Genomic DNA, 16,812 nt, shown 5'->3' with positions numbered 1-16,812 from the left:
TAAATGGTCTAAGGGATGCTAGATTTGATATTATTTAATAGTAGCGGCAGCTTAAGTATCAGGTTTTTCACACACTGTAAAAAAGTAATGTAAAAGTATTTTACTGTGTATTTTACAGTTTTGTACTGTTCTTCTAGAATATCATTAAATTCACATAAATAGACTGTGATTTTACATTTCAAATGTAAGTTAATGTAAAATCACTGTAAATGTAATAAAACATAACTTTCTTGTTTTTTAAATGTATTTGTCTGTACATATGTATATTTAGATTGTTAAAATACATTCACAAATGTATCATAATCTCACAACTAGTTGTCCGTTATTTGAAGATTGAACTGTTAAATTCAAATGTAATGCTATGGAAAAATATATAAAATGATTCTTATAAACTGTTTTTACATCAAATAATTATTATTATTATTGTTGTTTAGGACGATCGTGGCTCAAGAGTTGGCAGTTCGCCTTGTAATCAGAAGGTTGCCGGTTCGAGCCCTGGCTCGGACACTCTCGGTCCTTGTGTCCTTGGGCAAGACACTTCACCTACCACCTACTGGTGATGGCCAGAGGGGAATTATAAAGTGGAATTTGAGGGTCTCAAAAAGCGCTATATGAATGCAATCCATTACTATTTAAACCAACTGTTAACTGTATATTTCTGTACATTTAAGTATTATTATTCATATTGCCGCATTCATTGACCTTGTTTATAGGTAATTTCATTGTTTAATCATATTAAAATGTTCCTAATTTAATGCTTAAAAGCACTTGAAAAAGGCAAAATCCCATGTAAAATTAGGGCAACAAACTGTATTGTCATTACTGAAAATAACCGTATTTTCATGAGAAAGTTATTTTCTGTTATTTTATGGTATTATTTTGGCGCCCCAGCTGCCGGAATGTTACTGTTTTTTTAGGATTTTTTTTTTTTTTACGGTGCAGAATTTTAGTTCAGTCCTAATCAATCTAAAGTTTTTTTAATCTTCTGTAGCTTTTAACATATTATTTTCTTTTAATGGCCTAAAACATTTCAGGGCGTGAAACAGTTGTAACATGTTGTCACTGCTGAGTTAGTAACCCATCTATGAGAATTTCGATAAGGATGAGGATTTCAGTGAGGATGTTTCCGCCACCTTATTAACAGGTGTGAGTATGGTTTGCTATAAATACAAGCTAATTTATAACAATACTGATACTCCACATCATTGCTATCACCCAAATACTCACATACTTATCATGCTAATATAGTAGAAGCTGAAGAGTGTCAACATTATTTTTTTTCAAAGGGTTTAGAGTGCCTGTTAGCGTTTGTGAAACAATTCCCCATGACTCCAAGACAGGAAAATTATCCGACACCTTTTTAATAATAACAAATTCACAAAACAATATTTAAAATTATCTGAAAAACTCCACCAACTGCTCGTATTCTCCAAGCTGATGAGAATACACTAACACCTACATGTACTTGCAAATTATAAACACGCAAAACGTGTGATTGCGTGCACACACACACACACACACACACACACACACACACACACACACACACACACACACATAAACGCGCACCTTTTTTCCCTGTTGTATTTCACACTCTCCTACGGCCATATGCAAAAGCTCACACACCCTTTCTGACTCTACAGAAAACATCCTCGCGCGCACACAGCCGAGTGTGCGTGCACTCACACAAAGAGAGCCTATTCATTCATCCGGCGTCCCTTCAGCTGCAAAAAAGGGGATCTGAGGACGAACCGTACACTCAAAATGACAGCGCTCCCTTCCCTGTCCACTTCTCTGTCACACTCCTGAAGGTCTGAACAGTGGTGAGGGCAAGAGGCCCCGGTGAAGTGAATTACTCTTACTGATAGTACGTGTCCATATATAACACAACGGAAAAGTAAGCTTTTAGTTTCAACAGCTGATGAATAATGCTTTCTCATACACGTATGCACACACACGTACTCCATAATACTCCATAATATTCCCACACAACATACTGAAAATTACAGAGTATATCCTACACACATTAGAGTCGAGCCACCTCAGTACTCCTGTCCAAAAAAGCTGCTCGCACTTTGTTTCGCTATACTGTTACATGAGTCACTGTTAAACAAACAAGCGCATGGACATACACACAGCAAGAGCTAGTGGAAATAGTTTGTAGTGAGTTAGAATAACAGCTGCTGGGGTCAGGAAGTCAACATCACACGTGCACTTATAATAAGCACAATGGTCAGAGTTTTTCATAAAAATAAACAGGAGAAACAATTAGACAAAACATGCATTTCAGTTGAGCTTTTTTTAAAAAAAGGATTCTGCCGTCTTTACTGAGGCCTCCTTCATTCTCATTCTCTCTTTTTAAAAGACTAAATAAAAGACAAGTTGGGGGAAAGAGTCTATAACTGGCCTACATACTGCTCATCGAGCCCACATGCTCCATACCCGCTTTTAATTGTTAATGTCGTGTGCAGCTTGTGACAACATTTATTTCTCCCCGTTCTTTTGTATACCTTTTTAATCAAACAAATCAGTGCTGTTGTGCTGTATCCTGGCTTTAGCGAGGTATAACTTAAAGTTTCTGTCTATGACTGGGAATATAACACTTTCTGGTACAAACCACACTAATCCTGTATGACATAGAGTTTATTCCTTATAGACCTCACAAGAACAGCGAACCACATGTGTCCATGAGCTTCTTTTGCATTTTTCTAACATTAGCACACAGAAATTATTTTTGCCCTATTCGCATTTGCAAGCGAAATCCAAACCAAGAACAATTTAAATATTGTTTTTGCTAATTTCCCTATTCTCATAACAATGTCTGTGTGCAACATGCAATTATCATACAGCATGTAAAACACGCTAGAAAATACACCAAACTCCCTTTGCTTAGAGGTACCACAAAGGATCAGTTCATTACCTGCACTGAGTGCTGACTAGTGATTTTAGTGACCGTAGTGAATTTATAGTCATCAGCAGTGACTCCTGGAACAAGTCTAGTCCTGACCTGGTGTTTCATATGTGCTCGCTCCAGAGCTTACACGGATCATGTGACCAGCTTTAGCACTTAGTTTAGTGTTACCAGCAGAAGTGAGGATGGTGGACAGACAAATCGAGATAGCCATATGGGACAACAGCATGATGGCTAACAGGAGCTCCTTTCACTGGGCAGCAGCACACCCAGGTTGTGGCACGTCCATGTGAATCTAACCCTCTAATGCACCATGGCAGTCATCTGCTCTCAGATTATGAGAGTGGGACGTTATGATGTAAACCAGAAAAACATTATGCAGCATTGTTCAAAAGAAATATGATCGATTTATGGATGATTGTTCAGATGAACGAAATAGAAAAAATAGATTATATATGCATATACATATATATCGTACATATACAGGAAGAGACACATACAAAATACAAAGCTATTTCCTTTCAATTTACTATTAGAATTGACAGACGAATGTAATTTTGGAATTACAGATTTTAAATAAATGTATATTTCAATCAGTGTGTGTGTGTGTGTGAGAGAGAGAGAGAGAGAGAGAGAGAGAGAGAGCGTGTGTGTTTGCAGCAGTTTCAGCTGAATTCTAGATAATGCAAAAAAAATTATATCATCACTTTTCACAAGATTTAGCTTCACATTCACTGCAAGTCTCATTTTCTGTGTGAAATAATTATTGGGTTCTGGTTGCAAAATGCTGGTTCAACGTCAGTATACAACACATCTCTGGCCATTCACAGCCGACACGTTTTCTGTGTGTGTCAGCAACTGATGCTACAGAATCACACAGATTAAAAAGAATACCTTTTAAAGAGTGAGAGAATTAGAAAAAAAAATAATTTTACTGAAAATGTGTAAACAAATTTAAACTAAATGGTGCTAATTATGCATTGAGAGTTCATCACAATACTAGGGTTGCAAGAAAAAAAAAATCATACTAAGGTTGTTAAGTAAAATAAAACTATAGGATACTATTTTGTTAATTTTCTTACTGTAAATACAGAGAAGGAATTATATGAATCAAGCTGGAATAAAGTTTAACTCAAGTGATTTGTATTTAGAAAACCACAACATATCCTTTAAAGAAAGTCTAAACTCTTAACCTTTGAATTTTGAAACATGCAGAAAGTATAAAACAACATTTTTCAGTTTATTTTCACTGAATAATAATCTATAAATCTGTATCTTTATGATTGACTTGAACTTAAATGATAATATTAACATATTTAATATCTCTTTTCCTCCTATTGTTGAAATAACTGCATTTTGCAGTTTATGTCTCTTTCCCTTACTTTTTCTTATTCCCTCACACACAAAATACACCCACACATCTGCGCCAATTCTCACCTGTGCCTGGACGTCCCATGATGATGTCCTTGCGTGGGACGGGGTGAAGACTTTCCGCTGGCAGGATCAGGGGCAGCAGAGCTGTGGGGGAAGGGTGACAGGGAACTGGCTGCTGGACCTCACCACCAAACCCTGCGCCCCTGTTCTCTTCTCGTTCCCCACAGCTGTCCGTGCTACTTGGAGCAGGAACTGTGACGGTTGTGCTGACAGTAACTGACAGGGCCTGCAGCGCAGTAGCAGGGGTGTCAGCGGTGGGCAAGGAGGAAGGTGTTGGGGACACGAGCACCAGAGTTTGGGCTGGGCTCCGTAAGAGGACAGTGCCATTAGGTACTGCGGCTGCAGCAGCGTTAATTGGGACAGGAACCTGGAGGCCAGAAACTGGCTGAGTAGTCAGGTGGGTTTGGGTGATGTCTTTAGACAAACTGTTTTCCTTCCCTCCCTCATTTCCAACACCACCTACTCCTCCTCCTCCTCTTCCCAGGGGACACTCTGTAAATTTTGCCAGTGGGACTTCGGGATTCCTCACAATAACAGGAGAGTCCCGCAAGGCCTGTTGGGAAACAGGGACCACACGACGAGGCCCTCCGTCAGTAGTGAGAGGAGAAGGAGGAGTTGGGGACACCAGAAGAGGAGGAGGGGAGACAGCAGTGGAAGAAGGGGGCCTGCTGGAGGAGGGAGTGGTCACTCCTCTGGGTCGGGAGAAGGTGGGAGTGTGTGTGCGGGAATGCAAAGCTGGCGTTTGGGGTGACAGCACTCTGAAAGAGCTGTTATGGTCGCCAGGATCCAGCTCTGTTTTGGGTGTGTAATCATGGTGATGTGAGGGCAGGGGTGGTGGAAGAGGTGCATCTGGCTTTCGCTTACTGGGGCTCATGGGGACTGTAAACGTAAGGTTACTCTGTAAGGTGGGTTGGACGCCTGAAGTGTGTCTCTCCCTTTCTCCTCCAGATGTGGATGATGCCTTACTGCCCCCTCCCCCTCCTCCCCCCGTGCCACTGGGCTGTCTGTGCCTCCGATGTTGCAGGACCGGGGATGCCGTAATCGGGGAGAAGTTGGCCGGCCTGAAACCGAACAGTGGAGAGGGCGAGGGAGAGGGGGCAGGGGAAAAGGGTGACTGGTTGGAGATGGGAGAAAAGGAGGGGGTGCCAGAGCGGGAGCTTCCTAATGACACCAGCATGGTGGCAGCCTCACACTCATCAAAGTCAAACCGTGACGACAGGTCATGAGGGAGGAGGGAGGGGAGGACCAGTCGGGGTCTGGAGTCTCCTCTGCTGCTGGCCTCACTGCTCTCTCTTGATGTGTCGTCCCACTCAAACTCACTGCTTGCTCTTCCCCGGAGGTCAGAAGGGGTGACTGTCCCTGAGCTGCTGCCTCCTCCTCCTCCCCTCTCTGCACCTGCAGCCTCCATCTCTTTGGTCCTCATGGACAGGTGTCTAGAGCAGTATCCTCGGCGCTGAGACTCCTTCATACAACCCTCCCTGGAGCACAGCCTCCTCCACTGCTTACCATTGAACTTCTTACGGATACCATTAGGTGTGCAGACAACATCACCCTTTTTGTATTTCTGCTGAGCCAATGAAAGGGGCGTCCTTGAGCGTGAGGAGGTAGAGGAGGACCCCCCACCAGAAGTAGGAGTAAGGGTCTGAGTAGGAGTGGTTTTGGATGGAGGTAGGTTTAAAGTGGTGTTGTTCATTTCAGACCCCAGTAAGGCTGGGGATGGAGTTGGCTGAGGACTAGCTACAGTGGAGAGGTGTGGGGGTCCCAAGCTTCTCACCACAGAGAGGTGGGGGGAGGAGGGAGGATAGCCGCTGGACTTGCAGAGGATGCTGTTGTGCTGAGAGGTTGCAGGATTTGTCTTATGACTAACGGTGTGTGTAAAACGAGACACCTCAACATCTTCTTCTGGTGTGTTTGGCTCTTTCTGTCTTTCTTGATCAGAGTAATTATCGCTGCATCCGTGACCTGTGCTGGTAACGGCACTAGAAGTCCCAGTGGAGGAATTTGTGGGTGGATGTACAGTTCCATAGTTATGTCCTCCTATGACCCCGCCATGTGAAAAACCATGACCCAGCCTTACTCCACCTCCCAACACTCCCATTCCAATACTCAGCTGGCAAACCTCTCTCTCGACCTCCATCTCCTCCCGCCGCTGTCTCTCTTCCCGTTCCCTCTCCCGCTCTCTCTCCTTTGCTCTCCCACCATCTAAATGTGAGACCTCCCAAGGAGGAGTGAGTAATCTCAGGCTCTGTCGGGACACCCACACAGCCTGGCTGCTTGTGCTCCTTTTCTCTTTCTCCTCTATTGCCCCTCCACCCAGAGTTTCTTTTTTTTCACTCAGGAGCACCTGGTAAGGAAATGAGACACCAGGGTGTGGGTCCACCTCAGTAACAATCCCCTCTCTGTACAACAGAGAATCTCCTTCCTCCCCACCAAACGGCACACACACTTGGGTCCCAACAGCTACAGGTGTCATGCCAGGTGGGGGGGCATCTAAAATAAAATCCACAGTGCTCTCAGTCCCTGACGACGTCATTGTACTTCCACTATGAAATGGATATTTTACAAGGGTCTCCTCTCCTTGGAGCTGAACTTCGACAGTACCCCCACACACCCTACGCACCACCCCTGGTCTAAAAATATGTGACGGGGGGCGTGAGTGTCCACTATTCGCAGCCTCACCACCGCTTGTGACACAGCGAGCCAGGACTCTCTGGTTCTTCATGCCTTTGGCCAGAGCTTCAGCTAGCCCCTCTGACAGATTGGGCTCTTTAGGGTGTGAGTTGTGTAGAGGAGCTGGGATGTGGTAGTTCTTCTGATGAAGACTTGGTCCTGATGCTTCCATCACATCCAGGTCAGCCGAGTGCTCACTAGCTGTATCCGTGGAGGAGGAGCGCACAGAGTTCGGGGCCCCCTCAGGCTCATTTTCCCCAGACTGGGACGCTTTTTCCTGGGAATCTGCTGTCCTGAGGGTTTTATCCTCCATGGAGACAAAATGGTTTGCTTCTGTAGCTTTACTGTCCACAGTTAGCACTGATGGCTGATTACCTGAGCAACTGTTACTTATGCTATTACTGCTATTGATAAAAGTAGTATGGCTCCCATCACAACTGTTACTGCTCATGTTATTAATACCACTTGTAGCGTTACTATTAGTACTACTGTTAGTGCTTTTATTAATGCTATTACTAACACTGTTACTAGTCTTGAAATGGTTATTGGGACTATTAACACTATCACTAACTTTGCTGTTGATATTGCAGTAACTGTTATTTACGAGAGCAGGGCTGGAGGTAGGAATGGTAGATGTAACACTTGCACTGTTGGCAAAGTGCTCATATGTGTATTTTTTTTTGGGTACACGAGCCTTAAACGTGGCTGTTTTCCTACTAGAAACTGAGCCTAAACTGGGGCTGTGACTGGTGGCTATAGAGGGTGTAGCTGTGGTGAGTGGCGCTGGGGCAGAGGTAGGAAATGCTACAGAATCAGCGGGCATAGTACTGTTTCCATTTGTGCCCGCTATCTTCTCCTTTTCTGTCTTTTCTTCTGCTTGCTTTCCACCATTCTCAGCTGACTCCACAGGTTTCCTCAGTTCAGTAGGCTCCTCCCTCATGGGGGTATTGCTATTTGTGATTGGTTCCTTGTCAGAGTTGGGTTGGCCGTGTTTGCGTTTGGAAGGGGTGCTTTGTGTGGTTTTGACAAGAGTCTCCCTCTTGACTCTTCTGGGGTCCTTTTCTTGGGGAGGCTGAGAGCCCCCTCTCCTCCTCCCCCCTCTGCCTCTAGTTAACGGGGGAGAACGCCCTCTGTGTTTCTTTAATGGCCTCATCTTTTCTTCACTGCTCACCAAGTCCTGCAGATTGCACGGCGTTTCCTTTTTTTTCTACTTCCAAAGCACTCCTTGTTTTCCGACACTTTTTCTTTTGCCCGTTTTTTCTGTTCCCTCTGTACTGGAATCTGAAAAGAAAAAAAGAGGTGCAGAAGACAAGTGGTCATTTATTATATTCATAACCAAGAAGTGCAGAGAACAAAAATGACGATTAAGAGTATGTTGGCTATCACATTGGCTCAATATCTGAAGTCTGTTCACTCTCCTAGTTTATGCCTGATTCGAGATAAACTACATAAACAACAAGGACAAAAGTACTTAATCTTAATCTGGAATCAGGTTTTCCTGCTACCACAGGTGTATAAACTCAAAAAGATGGGCACTGTAACCGGTCAGCTCATGAAATTTCTTCCACGTAGATAATTTGACATTAAATGTTAGGTGGTATTCTTGCAAAGGTACAGAGCAGGGTTGGCAAGTGCATTGTGCGTAAAAGTCGCCAACACTGCGCTGACTCGATGACAGCAAGGCTTTCAAAAAAACGTAAAAATCAAGAAGTGCAGGACCGGCTGAAATGACATCAACGTGAGGTCACTTTTGTGGTCCAGCTCTGTTTGCGAGGGCAACAACGTCGAGCATTAATGGGCCCTGATGTGTAGGCGTACTTTGGTCCATAAAGCGTACGTGTATAAACGAGAGTTTAAGGATGCACTGTTTTCTAAAACTGTGGGCCGATACCAAAGATTTAGATAACAGTTTGTATGGCAGCCGATAAAAATATTTGTCTTCTTTTTGTGTATTGTGTTTTTGATATTTATTACCTCAAAAAAGGAACAAAGGCATTTTAATTATAAATAAATAGCTGCTTATCATCATATTATCTTTGAACATTTATTCAACAGAATACAGATGTGACAAGTGAGCTCAGTGACACAACATCGGCCACTGACATCGGTAAATGTCATCTTTTTGCCGATACAGCGTTAGTTATTTTAGGACGACATATCACCACATCCCTGCAGAGTGTGTGCACTCAAAACACAAAATCTCGATTATAACATTAATGACAACATTTCAAAACAACTAAAATGAAGGACATGGTGGGTTTTGTTTTAAATATCAATAATCTCCTATAGACTAATAATCAAAGCACTCCAAGGCAGTCTCTGTAAATGCCTTTACTCTCACAGGATGGGCATATTTGACCTAAAAAACTCCAGGATAAGACTTCATCAGGGGGTTTATATACACACACACATATAAACTCGAAGGGCATCTCAAACAAAAACAGTCTGAATCCTACTCAAACACTCTTTTTATTCTTCTCAAGACCTTTTAATAGTTAGCTTATTACTAATGATACCAGCTGATTTAAACTGTGATGATTATGAGCGATCGCTGCCTAGGTAATCCTGGTCAAGCATGTCTGAGAGCTATGTTTACTCTGGTTAGGTCTGAGTGAGCGTGATTTAAAAGAAAAGGTCAGCAAAGAAAGAAAGAAAGAAAAAAGAAGGAACAAGTCTTCAATGAGGCCTTCATCTCGTCAATTTTAAATGCACACATAAATGCACTCGAGTCGCACACAGATCTCTGCTATACTCGCTTCAGCTACTTCGACGTGCGACGGGGCCGCTTTCTCACGACAAGTGTTACAGACTTGATGCCATGTGATCAACTTGGGAACGAGCATTTATTTTTCCTGACTTTCATCGGGAGCTAGAAGCCTGGCAGTGGCCTGCGTGAGGTCACCCAACAACATGAAAGAGAGAAAGAGGCTGGAGCATGTGGCTCTTAGGATGTTTGCTCAGATAGGCCGTTCTTGTATAGTCACTGGGAATTTCCACTGTCATTCTAGCACTCGCTGGCCCCCCCTCTCTTTTTCTCTCCCCTCTCCCCCTTTCTCGATGTCTCAGTCTTTCACAGTCGTCTTTTGTCAATGTCACACACACACACACACACACACACACACACACACACACACACACACACACACACACACACACACATTTGTACAAAAAGACAATTTAATTGGAATAATCTGCCATGGCAAGATATGCCCAAAATGAGAGAAATTAAAAGGCTGGCACAGGATCAGGCACACTCACTGATGCAAGATTACAGGCTAAATACAATGGCACGCACAAACAGTCTCACACACACTCGTACGCAGACGTGCGTATATGTGCTCCTCTCGATCAAGCTCAGCAGCTCACAAACATGACCAAATGCCTGAATTCACACAAATAGATACAAACTTACACATACACATTCAGGCTTCCTGTGCTAGATGCTGGAAAAGTTTGTTACTCTCTCTCTCTCTCTCTCTCTCTCACACACACACACACACACACAAATAAGGTGACCTTTGTTGTTAACTATCTGTTTGCCAAAACAACACCCAATATGACACACACCAGTTCCACTTCCTGCAGCGCAGAAAAGCATCTCTTCCTGAATGACTAATAAACAACTTGAGTCTTTCACACACTCATCACTGACTCTGCATTTGGACCTCTGCCCTCAACACAAAACATTATTTATTGTACAAACAGGCTTTAATTTCCATTTACTCCACATTCTCGTAATTATGTTGCATATCGATGGACAGAAGTGAAATAATCACATCTTCATAATTTCCTCTGTAAATGCTGATACTGACGTTGGTTATTTCACTGCAAGGGTGCCACGTGTGAAGGTTAACACATGGACTGTAACTGCGAGGCTTCCTGCAGATGCAGATTGAGTATATCACTCTATTTATATCTTTGCATACTGTATTTACCATCAACTACAAAACTCTTCCTAAGTGTATGTAAAAGAAGTCGAGCACTGTTTATTTTATGCTTAAATTAAATGTTTCCAGACTTCTTCGATGTTTTCAGAGTAAACGTATCCCGATCTTTGACAGCTTCAAAGGGAAATTAATGCACCTTATTTATCAAAAATACTGTGCACTACACACCAGAAACAAAACCTAATAAAAAGGCGGTATAAGCAAACATACATTACTCACTCCCTAATTACTAAAAAGCTCTTTGTCGTTTTAAATTTTTCATTTAAAAAAACATTCATCCCAGAAAAAGAAAAAATCTCAGACTGCTGGAATGTTCCTTCCCAGGCCAAGTTTGCCCTTTATTAGACTAGACACGGATGCCTAGACTGGGAATGCTGGTCCAGTACAGATACTCTGGAGTACTGGAAAAGACAGGAAGGACTGAGGGCCAAATGGCTGACTGACTAGTTGGGTAAATGACTCGAGAGGATCTGATCTTAGCTCAGAAAAATGCGTTTGGTCATGCTAATGGCCCTCCAAAATGCTTTAGGCTTTGGCTGATAAGACAGTGGCAAGCATGTGTGTGTATTCACATTCTGTAACTTTTAAGGGACTCTACAGCTGAGCAGATTATGTGCAGTGAAGAGGAGTTTCAGCGTGGGACATAAGAGTTAGATATTTGGTGCAAGTTTGCAACGGGTGTATTTATTTATCATTGGGTTAAATTCTTCAAGCATGCTTGTACTCCACAAAATCTTATTTGAAATGTCCAGATGACACAAAAATGTTGCTAAAGACACCACAGATATGTTGAACTATGATTTTATTTGTAAAAAGAATATATACATTTATGCACGACGCATCTATAATTCCTGTGTTACCACATAAATAAATGAAAAAGAACGTTTCACATGTCCTAATCCCTTGCTGAAAGATCAAAAGCACCATACACACTGCGCGCTCAGCCGTGCACCCCCTAACCTGAAAATAACGGCAGACCTTTAACTCTTATTGTTTACTAGAGACTATCACAATACCAAAAAAACATGTCCAGAAACTCAGAACATCCCCTCCTGGGTGTTGCTTTTCAACATGAATTGTTAATCAAAAAATTAGGACTACAAAATATAATGCTGAATCTGGGTGAAGCGGAGAGAGAAGCTCGGTCATAATTTAGGTAATTCAAGAGGTCTCCACCTTCCAGCGTTAGAGCAGGTTAATAGCAGAATATGTGCTGGTCTGATCTAAAGCTGCTGTAAATCTTGAACAGACAGATAATCAGCGTCTCCACGGCGCTGGACTGGACTCCTCTTTAAACTGCAAAAAGCTGCTGTTTCTCCCAATAAACACACAGGAGCCCATAATGCACCCCTCCTCCTCCTCCAAACTTTACACACACACATTAAATGCTCTCTCAGGAATTCATCGTGCAGTCATGCATACCCTGTTAAAATCTCCCTTGGACCTATATATATTGTCACACAGTCATTGTGTCGTACAAGCACTTGTCCACACTGACGTATGCAGGAGGGGGGGAAAAAACAACAACAATAAGGATAAATAGGCTTTTACGAAATGAATTTGGAGATGAAAATTCTTCACTTTTTTTTGCAAAGAGAAAATTTAGTGAACAGTTTAAACATAGGTGCTACCAAGAACCCATTTCACACGCACACACACACACACAAGGCATTTGTCGACATCATCTCAGTGTCAACACTACAAAATAAAATGAGTTGTACAGTGTTTATTACTGGAATATAAAATCCTAATAAACAGCTGCCTTGATGCCAGTTTATTTCGGTCAGTCGTAGAGAATTTAGCCTATGCCCCAACACAACGTGGCACAAAACGTGTGTGTATGTGACATGTGGCATTAGAGCTACTTACACTACACTAATGTCAGAGTTTATACAGCGGTCTTCAGGTTGAGTCCACCTTGTTCAGCACTGCATTTGCACCGTATGTCAGTATGAGTGTACGTAGTTAGCAGGCGCGTGCGCACACACACACACACACACACATACACACACTGCAGCTCATCCCTCTCCTCAAAGCATTTTATGGGTGTCTGTACGGGCGCAGGGGCTGCAGTGACGGGGACATACGCGGGAGAAGGAGGAACGTGTGATGATGATACTGAAGTGTGCCGTGGCCCTCGTACACTTCAGCGTGTTAGGGAGCCTTTGCCCTTAACTGGGTCACCGGGGAGAACACAGTCTCACATGAAACAGCACCAAAAAAAATACATTAAAAAAAGAAAAGAAGATAAATCTCTCTGCTGCTATGCACACTCATGCTGTGGTTTGTGAGCTCATGAGTGTGTGGGAAGTGATTTAACAGACAACTGACACAGAAAGAAAAATATGTTGTTAGGGTATTTTAAGTGTGTGTGTGTGTGCGTTATATACAGACGCATCCATTGTGAGGTAGCATGAATACCGGCAGCTGTTTAGCGGATGACATATCTGACTAATAAAGAAGAAACAACGAGAGCTGAAATTTGTGCATCCTGGCTCGTATTGATCAGCAAGGAAGGTTGGAGCATAGATCACAGGCGACTGGTCCTGTTTGGGACCAAATGGCAGAACTGCCAATGCCATATCAATGGCCAACAGCTCAACAAGCTATACAGCACCAGGGCCACACAAGTGCAACAATTAATAAATAAAAAAAAGAGGAAATCTGAACCTAAAATGTAAACACAATTCCTGCCACTGAAAAAATACCTAAAGACAAACATGACACAACTGTTAAAAACTGCCTAGTCAGAGATGTCAAGGTTGCATCGACACTGATTGCAGGATTGCTGTGCAAAAAAAGAAAAAAGTGTAGTGTTGGCGATGGAAGAGACGAGAAAACACGGTGTGCATCTTTTTTTTTAGCTGATCTCTGAGAGTACTACACAATGTCAAAGGAGTATTATGACTCGAGACAGTCAGGCGGTCTGTCGTGCTGCACGGTCCTCGGTAACAAACACAAACAACCGGTTTCAAGTGACGCTTTATTGTCCCCTTATAGACGGTCCCAAGTCTTCCTTATACAGCGATTCTTGGCATGCAAATACTCACTACAACGCCTGGAGTGCACGTATCCACTCCGGGGGAGGCTTCCTTTTAATGGTGCCAGTCACTCTAATTTAAAAAAAAAACTTGGGAAAAAATAAATGAAGCAGAATCTTCTTCGTCTTGGTGTTTCGCTCTAGTAAGCAGCTCAGTAACGTTAGTAGTAGTGGTGGTTGTAGTAGTGGTAGTACGCAAACGGTAGCGGATACAGCACCCAAATAATGACACCGTGAGTCAGAGCGCAGGAAAACTGGGTGCAATTCGCTCTGTAGGTGTTATCCGTTTCCTCCTAAAGTGCGCTTTTTTAACACCGAGCGAGCCTGTTAGTAAACATTTGGGCTGCAGTGCCGCAAATAGGTCGGTTGTTTTTCTTTCTCGCTCTCTCTCTCTCTCTTTTTTTACTACGCTAGCGCTGCTCCACGCAAAACTCGTAAACTAAGGTCAAGGAAAAAGTACTCCACACTAACCTCGCCGTTTTAACGGAGCTGAAACGGAGCTGAAATGTTCCGTGGGTGTCCGTGGGACTGCGGTAAAAACATTTCAGAAAGTTTTTAGGCTGTTACACCCCCCACACCCCTCCCCTTTCTCTCGATACTTCCTCGCGTTGTCACTCCATTTCTTCACACGGTAGCGGAACAACCGAACGACCGACCGTTGGCAGTTGGCTCTCGCGTCGTGGTAACTCGCAGCTCCTGAAAATGGAAAATTTAAGTCAGTTTAGCTTCACTGCCGTGTGCCAACTTAGTTTCAACTCACCCAAACAGAGCTTTTCACCACTGGCCAGAGAAAGATTTATGGTCTTATTTTGCCGATGAGGAGGCTCGCGTAACTCATGGTAACATCCCTCGGCTGTCGGCTGTGGTGGCTGTGCGGGCCGGACTCACTCTTTACTTTTCCTCCGCAAAACATGTCTTTCCCCCACAGAAACTCAAACAAGGATATAAAAAACTATCGCTCTTCTTTCCCACTACAGTCACAAAATGGTGAATGAACCACTAACAGCTGGGCAAGCCGACCAATGAGAGGTCGTTGACATGTACAGTAGCCAGTCAGCATCGGCGCCAGAGATCAGTGGGTGTGGCGGCCTGTCAAAGTCCACTTGACGGACTGGGGGGACTAGCGAATAGTGAAGTGGATGCTGAGCTAGACCGGTGTCCTGTCCCAAACTTTACAGTATCCAATAAGAGGATTGGGAACCATAGGAACAGCATGTGGGCGGGCCGAGAGGAGGGATCAAATGACCCAGAGCCAATAGAAAGGCACAAATGCCCCCTCCCCTTCTGAAAAGGAGTATGTTTACCATAATTGACAGCACAAGTGCCATCCCCGAGCAGACGGTGATAATGCATCAACTGTTTGTGCTCATCCACAAACAGTGTGATGCAGCGGGAAAGTAGCGCCTCAGCGCGGCTTTACTCTCGCTGTTGGTCCCACATCGAAAATGTGTTTTTTCGCCTCTAATTATCATTATTATGTCATCGCTGCTCACAAAGAGTGAAAACGAAGGAGCACAGAAAACCAGTGCGCTGTTTTCAGAAAGTTAGTTTAGGAGCTGCTCAGATGTTTGTGTGGCGCAGCCGACGCAAACCGCTCTCCCTTTTTCTCTCAGCAACAGACGCTCACTTTCAGCGCCCTCAGCCAATCACAGCGCGGCTTCTGACGTCGGCACCCTCTCCGCCCTGCCCACTACTGTTAAAGTGAACGGGACTAGTACAGGCTGACGTCACTTCACCGGCAGTCTATTGGACAGGTGCGCGGCGTCTCGGGGCCAATGGTCGCGCGCGGCGGTGAAGTCATCACGAGTGTTGCCACCAGCTGGACTGTGGGGGCGTGGACTGGCGTAAACTCGGCTAACCCCGTGTTTGCAACTTTGCAGGCAGTGGTGGTGGTGGTAATGGTGATAGTGATGCTGGTGGTGGAGATGAACCTGTGCACCGAGCACTGAAAGATGTTTGAGATGATAGCACGTGCCATCACTTTGAAGCATGGCACATTCTCTGTGACCTTTGACCTTCGCACAGAGGAAGGCAAATGCGGCTGCTTTACAAAAGATACAGTGGCATAATAGTAAACATTACATAATCCTCTGCTCTGTGTGTGTGTGTGTGTGTTTATGTGTGTGTGTAGTAAAGACCAGACTCACGCTGAGGCAGACAGCCCGTGCGAGCTCACGGGGGCGGCGCCCCCTGCTGGTGAGAGCGGGTCCACACGCCAGCTCGGCAATGAGTGGAAATGTGTAGACCTAAAAACAGAAGAAAGCGCTGATTGGCTGAGGGGAGCTATATGCTTTGTATGAGTATGACTAGTGTGCATTCGTGCGCGTGTGTGTAAGAAGAAAGACTGAAGGAAGGGTAGAGATAGTTTAAATGTTGGTTCAGACTGACATCTAGTGGCGATAGTTTAACACTGCAAGTGATGGCACAATTCACAATTACTATTATCTTCTTTCCCAAATTGGTGCTGCAGGCCCCACGTGACTTCCATTTTTGTCCTCCCACTTTCCAAATGAGTATCAAATACTGTCTTAATTTTCCTCATCTCTAAACAATCCAATGAACCAAGTAAACAACACTCTGGAAGTTATGAGTCATGTAAATGACTCATAAGCCTCATAAGGCAGAAAGCCACCGACCTCCACACTAAGAAATCGATCAAATGACAAAGCTTCTCCTTTGCAACTTTTATATGTGTATATTTTTTATACTTTTATTATTTTTTTTACTCTCATTATGTATTTCTGTCCACTCTCCCAGGGGATGTTTGGCAGCCAGACCTGCAGCTGATAACCAGTAAAGATGGAAGAGCT

General features: G+C 43.7%; 1 protein-coding gene across 7 annotated transcripts in view; it reads right to left on the bottom strand.

Annotated features, from left to right (window-relative positions):
• cicb (capicua transcriptional repressor b) overlaps positions 1–15,157 on the bottom strand; it is a 43,814-nt gene extending 28,657 nt beyond the window's left edge. For 2 of the 7 annotated variants that reach the window (XM_076890088.1, XM_014410587.4), the window contains exons 1-2: positions 14,474–15,156; positions 4,349–8,296 (exon numbers count right to left, since the gene is read on the bottom strand). In XM_076890088.1, coding sequence (XP_076746203.1) covers positions 4,349–8,168 — 3,820 coding nt within the window. In that variant the 5' untranslated portion in view covers positions 8,169–8,296; positions 14,474–15,156. Of the gene's footprint in view, positions 1–4,348; positions 8,297–14,473 lie in introns of all 7 variants that reach the window. The other 5 variants (XM_014410585.4, XM_014410586.4, XM_004550886.6 and 2 more) reach the window with 4 other exon arrangements.
• Positions 15,158–16,812: the final 1,655 nt, after the last annotated feature.

Source organism: Maylandia zebra, linkage group LG11 (genome assembly GCF_041146795.1).
Source record: "Maylandia zebra isolate NMK-2024a linkage group LG11, Mzebra_GT3a, whole genome shotgun sequence".
In the NCBI taxonomy this organism is placed as follows: Eukaryota; Metazoa; Chordata; class Actinopteri; order Cichliformes; family Cichlidae; genus Maylandia; species Maylandia zebra.
This window is presented reverse-complemented; position numbering and strand designations above follow the sequence as displayed.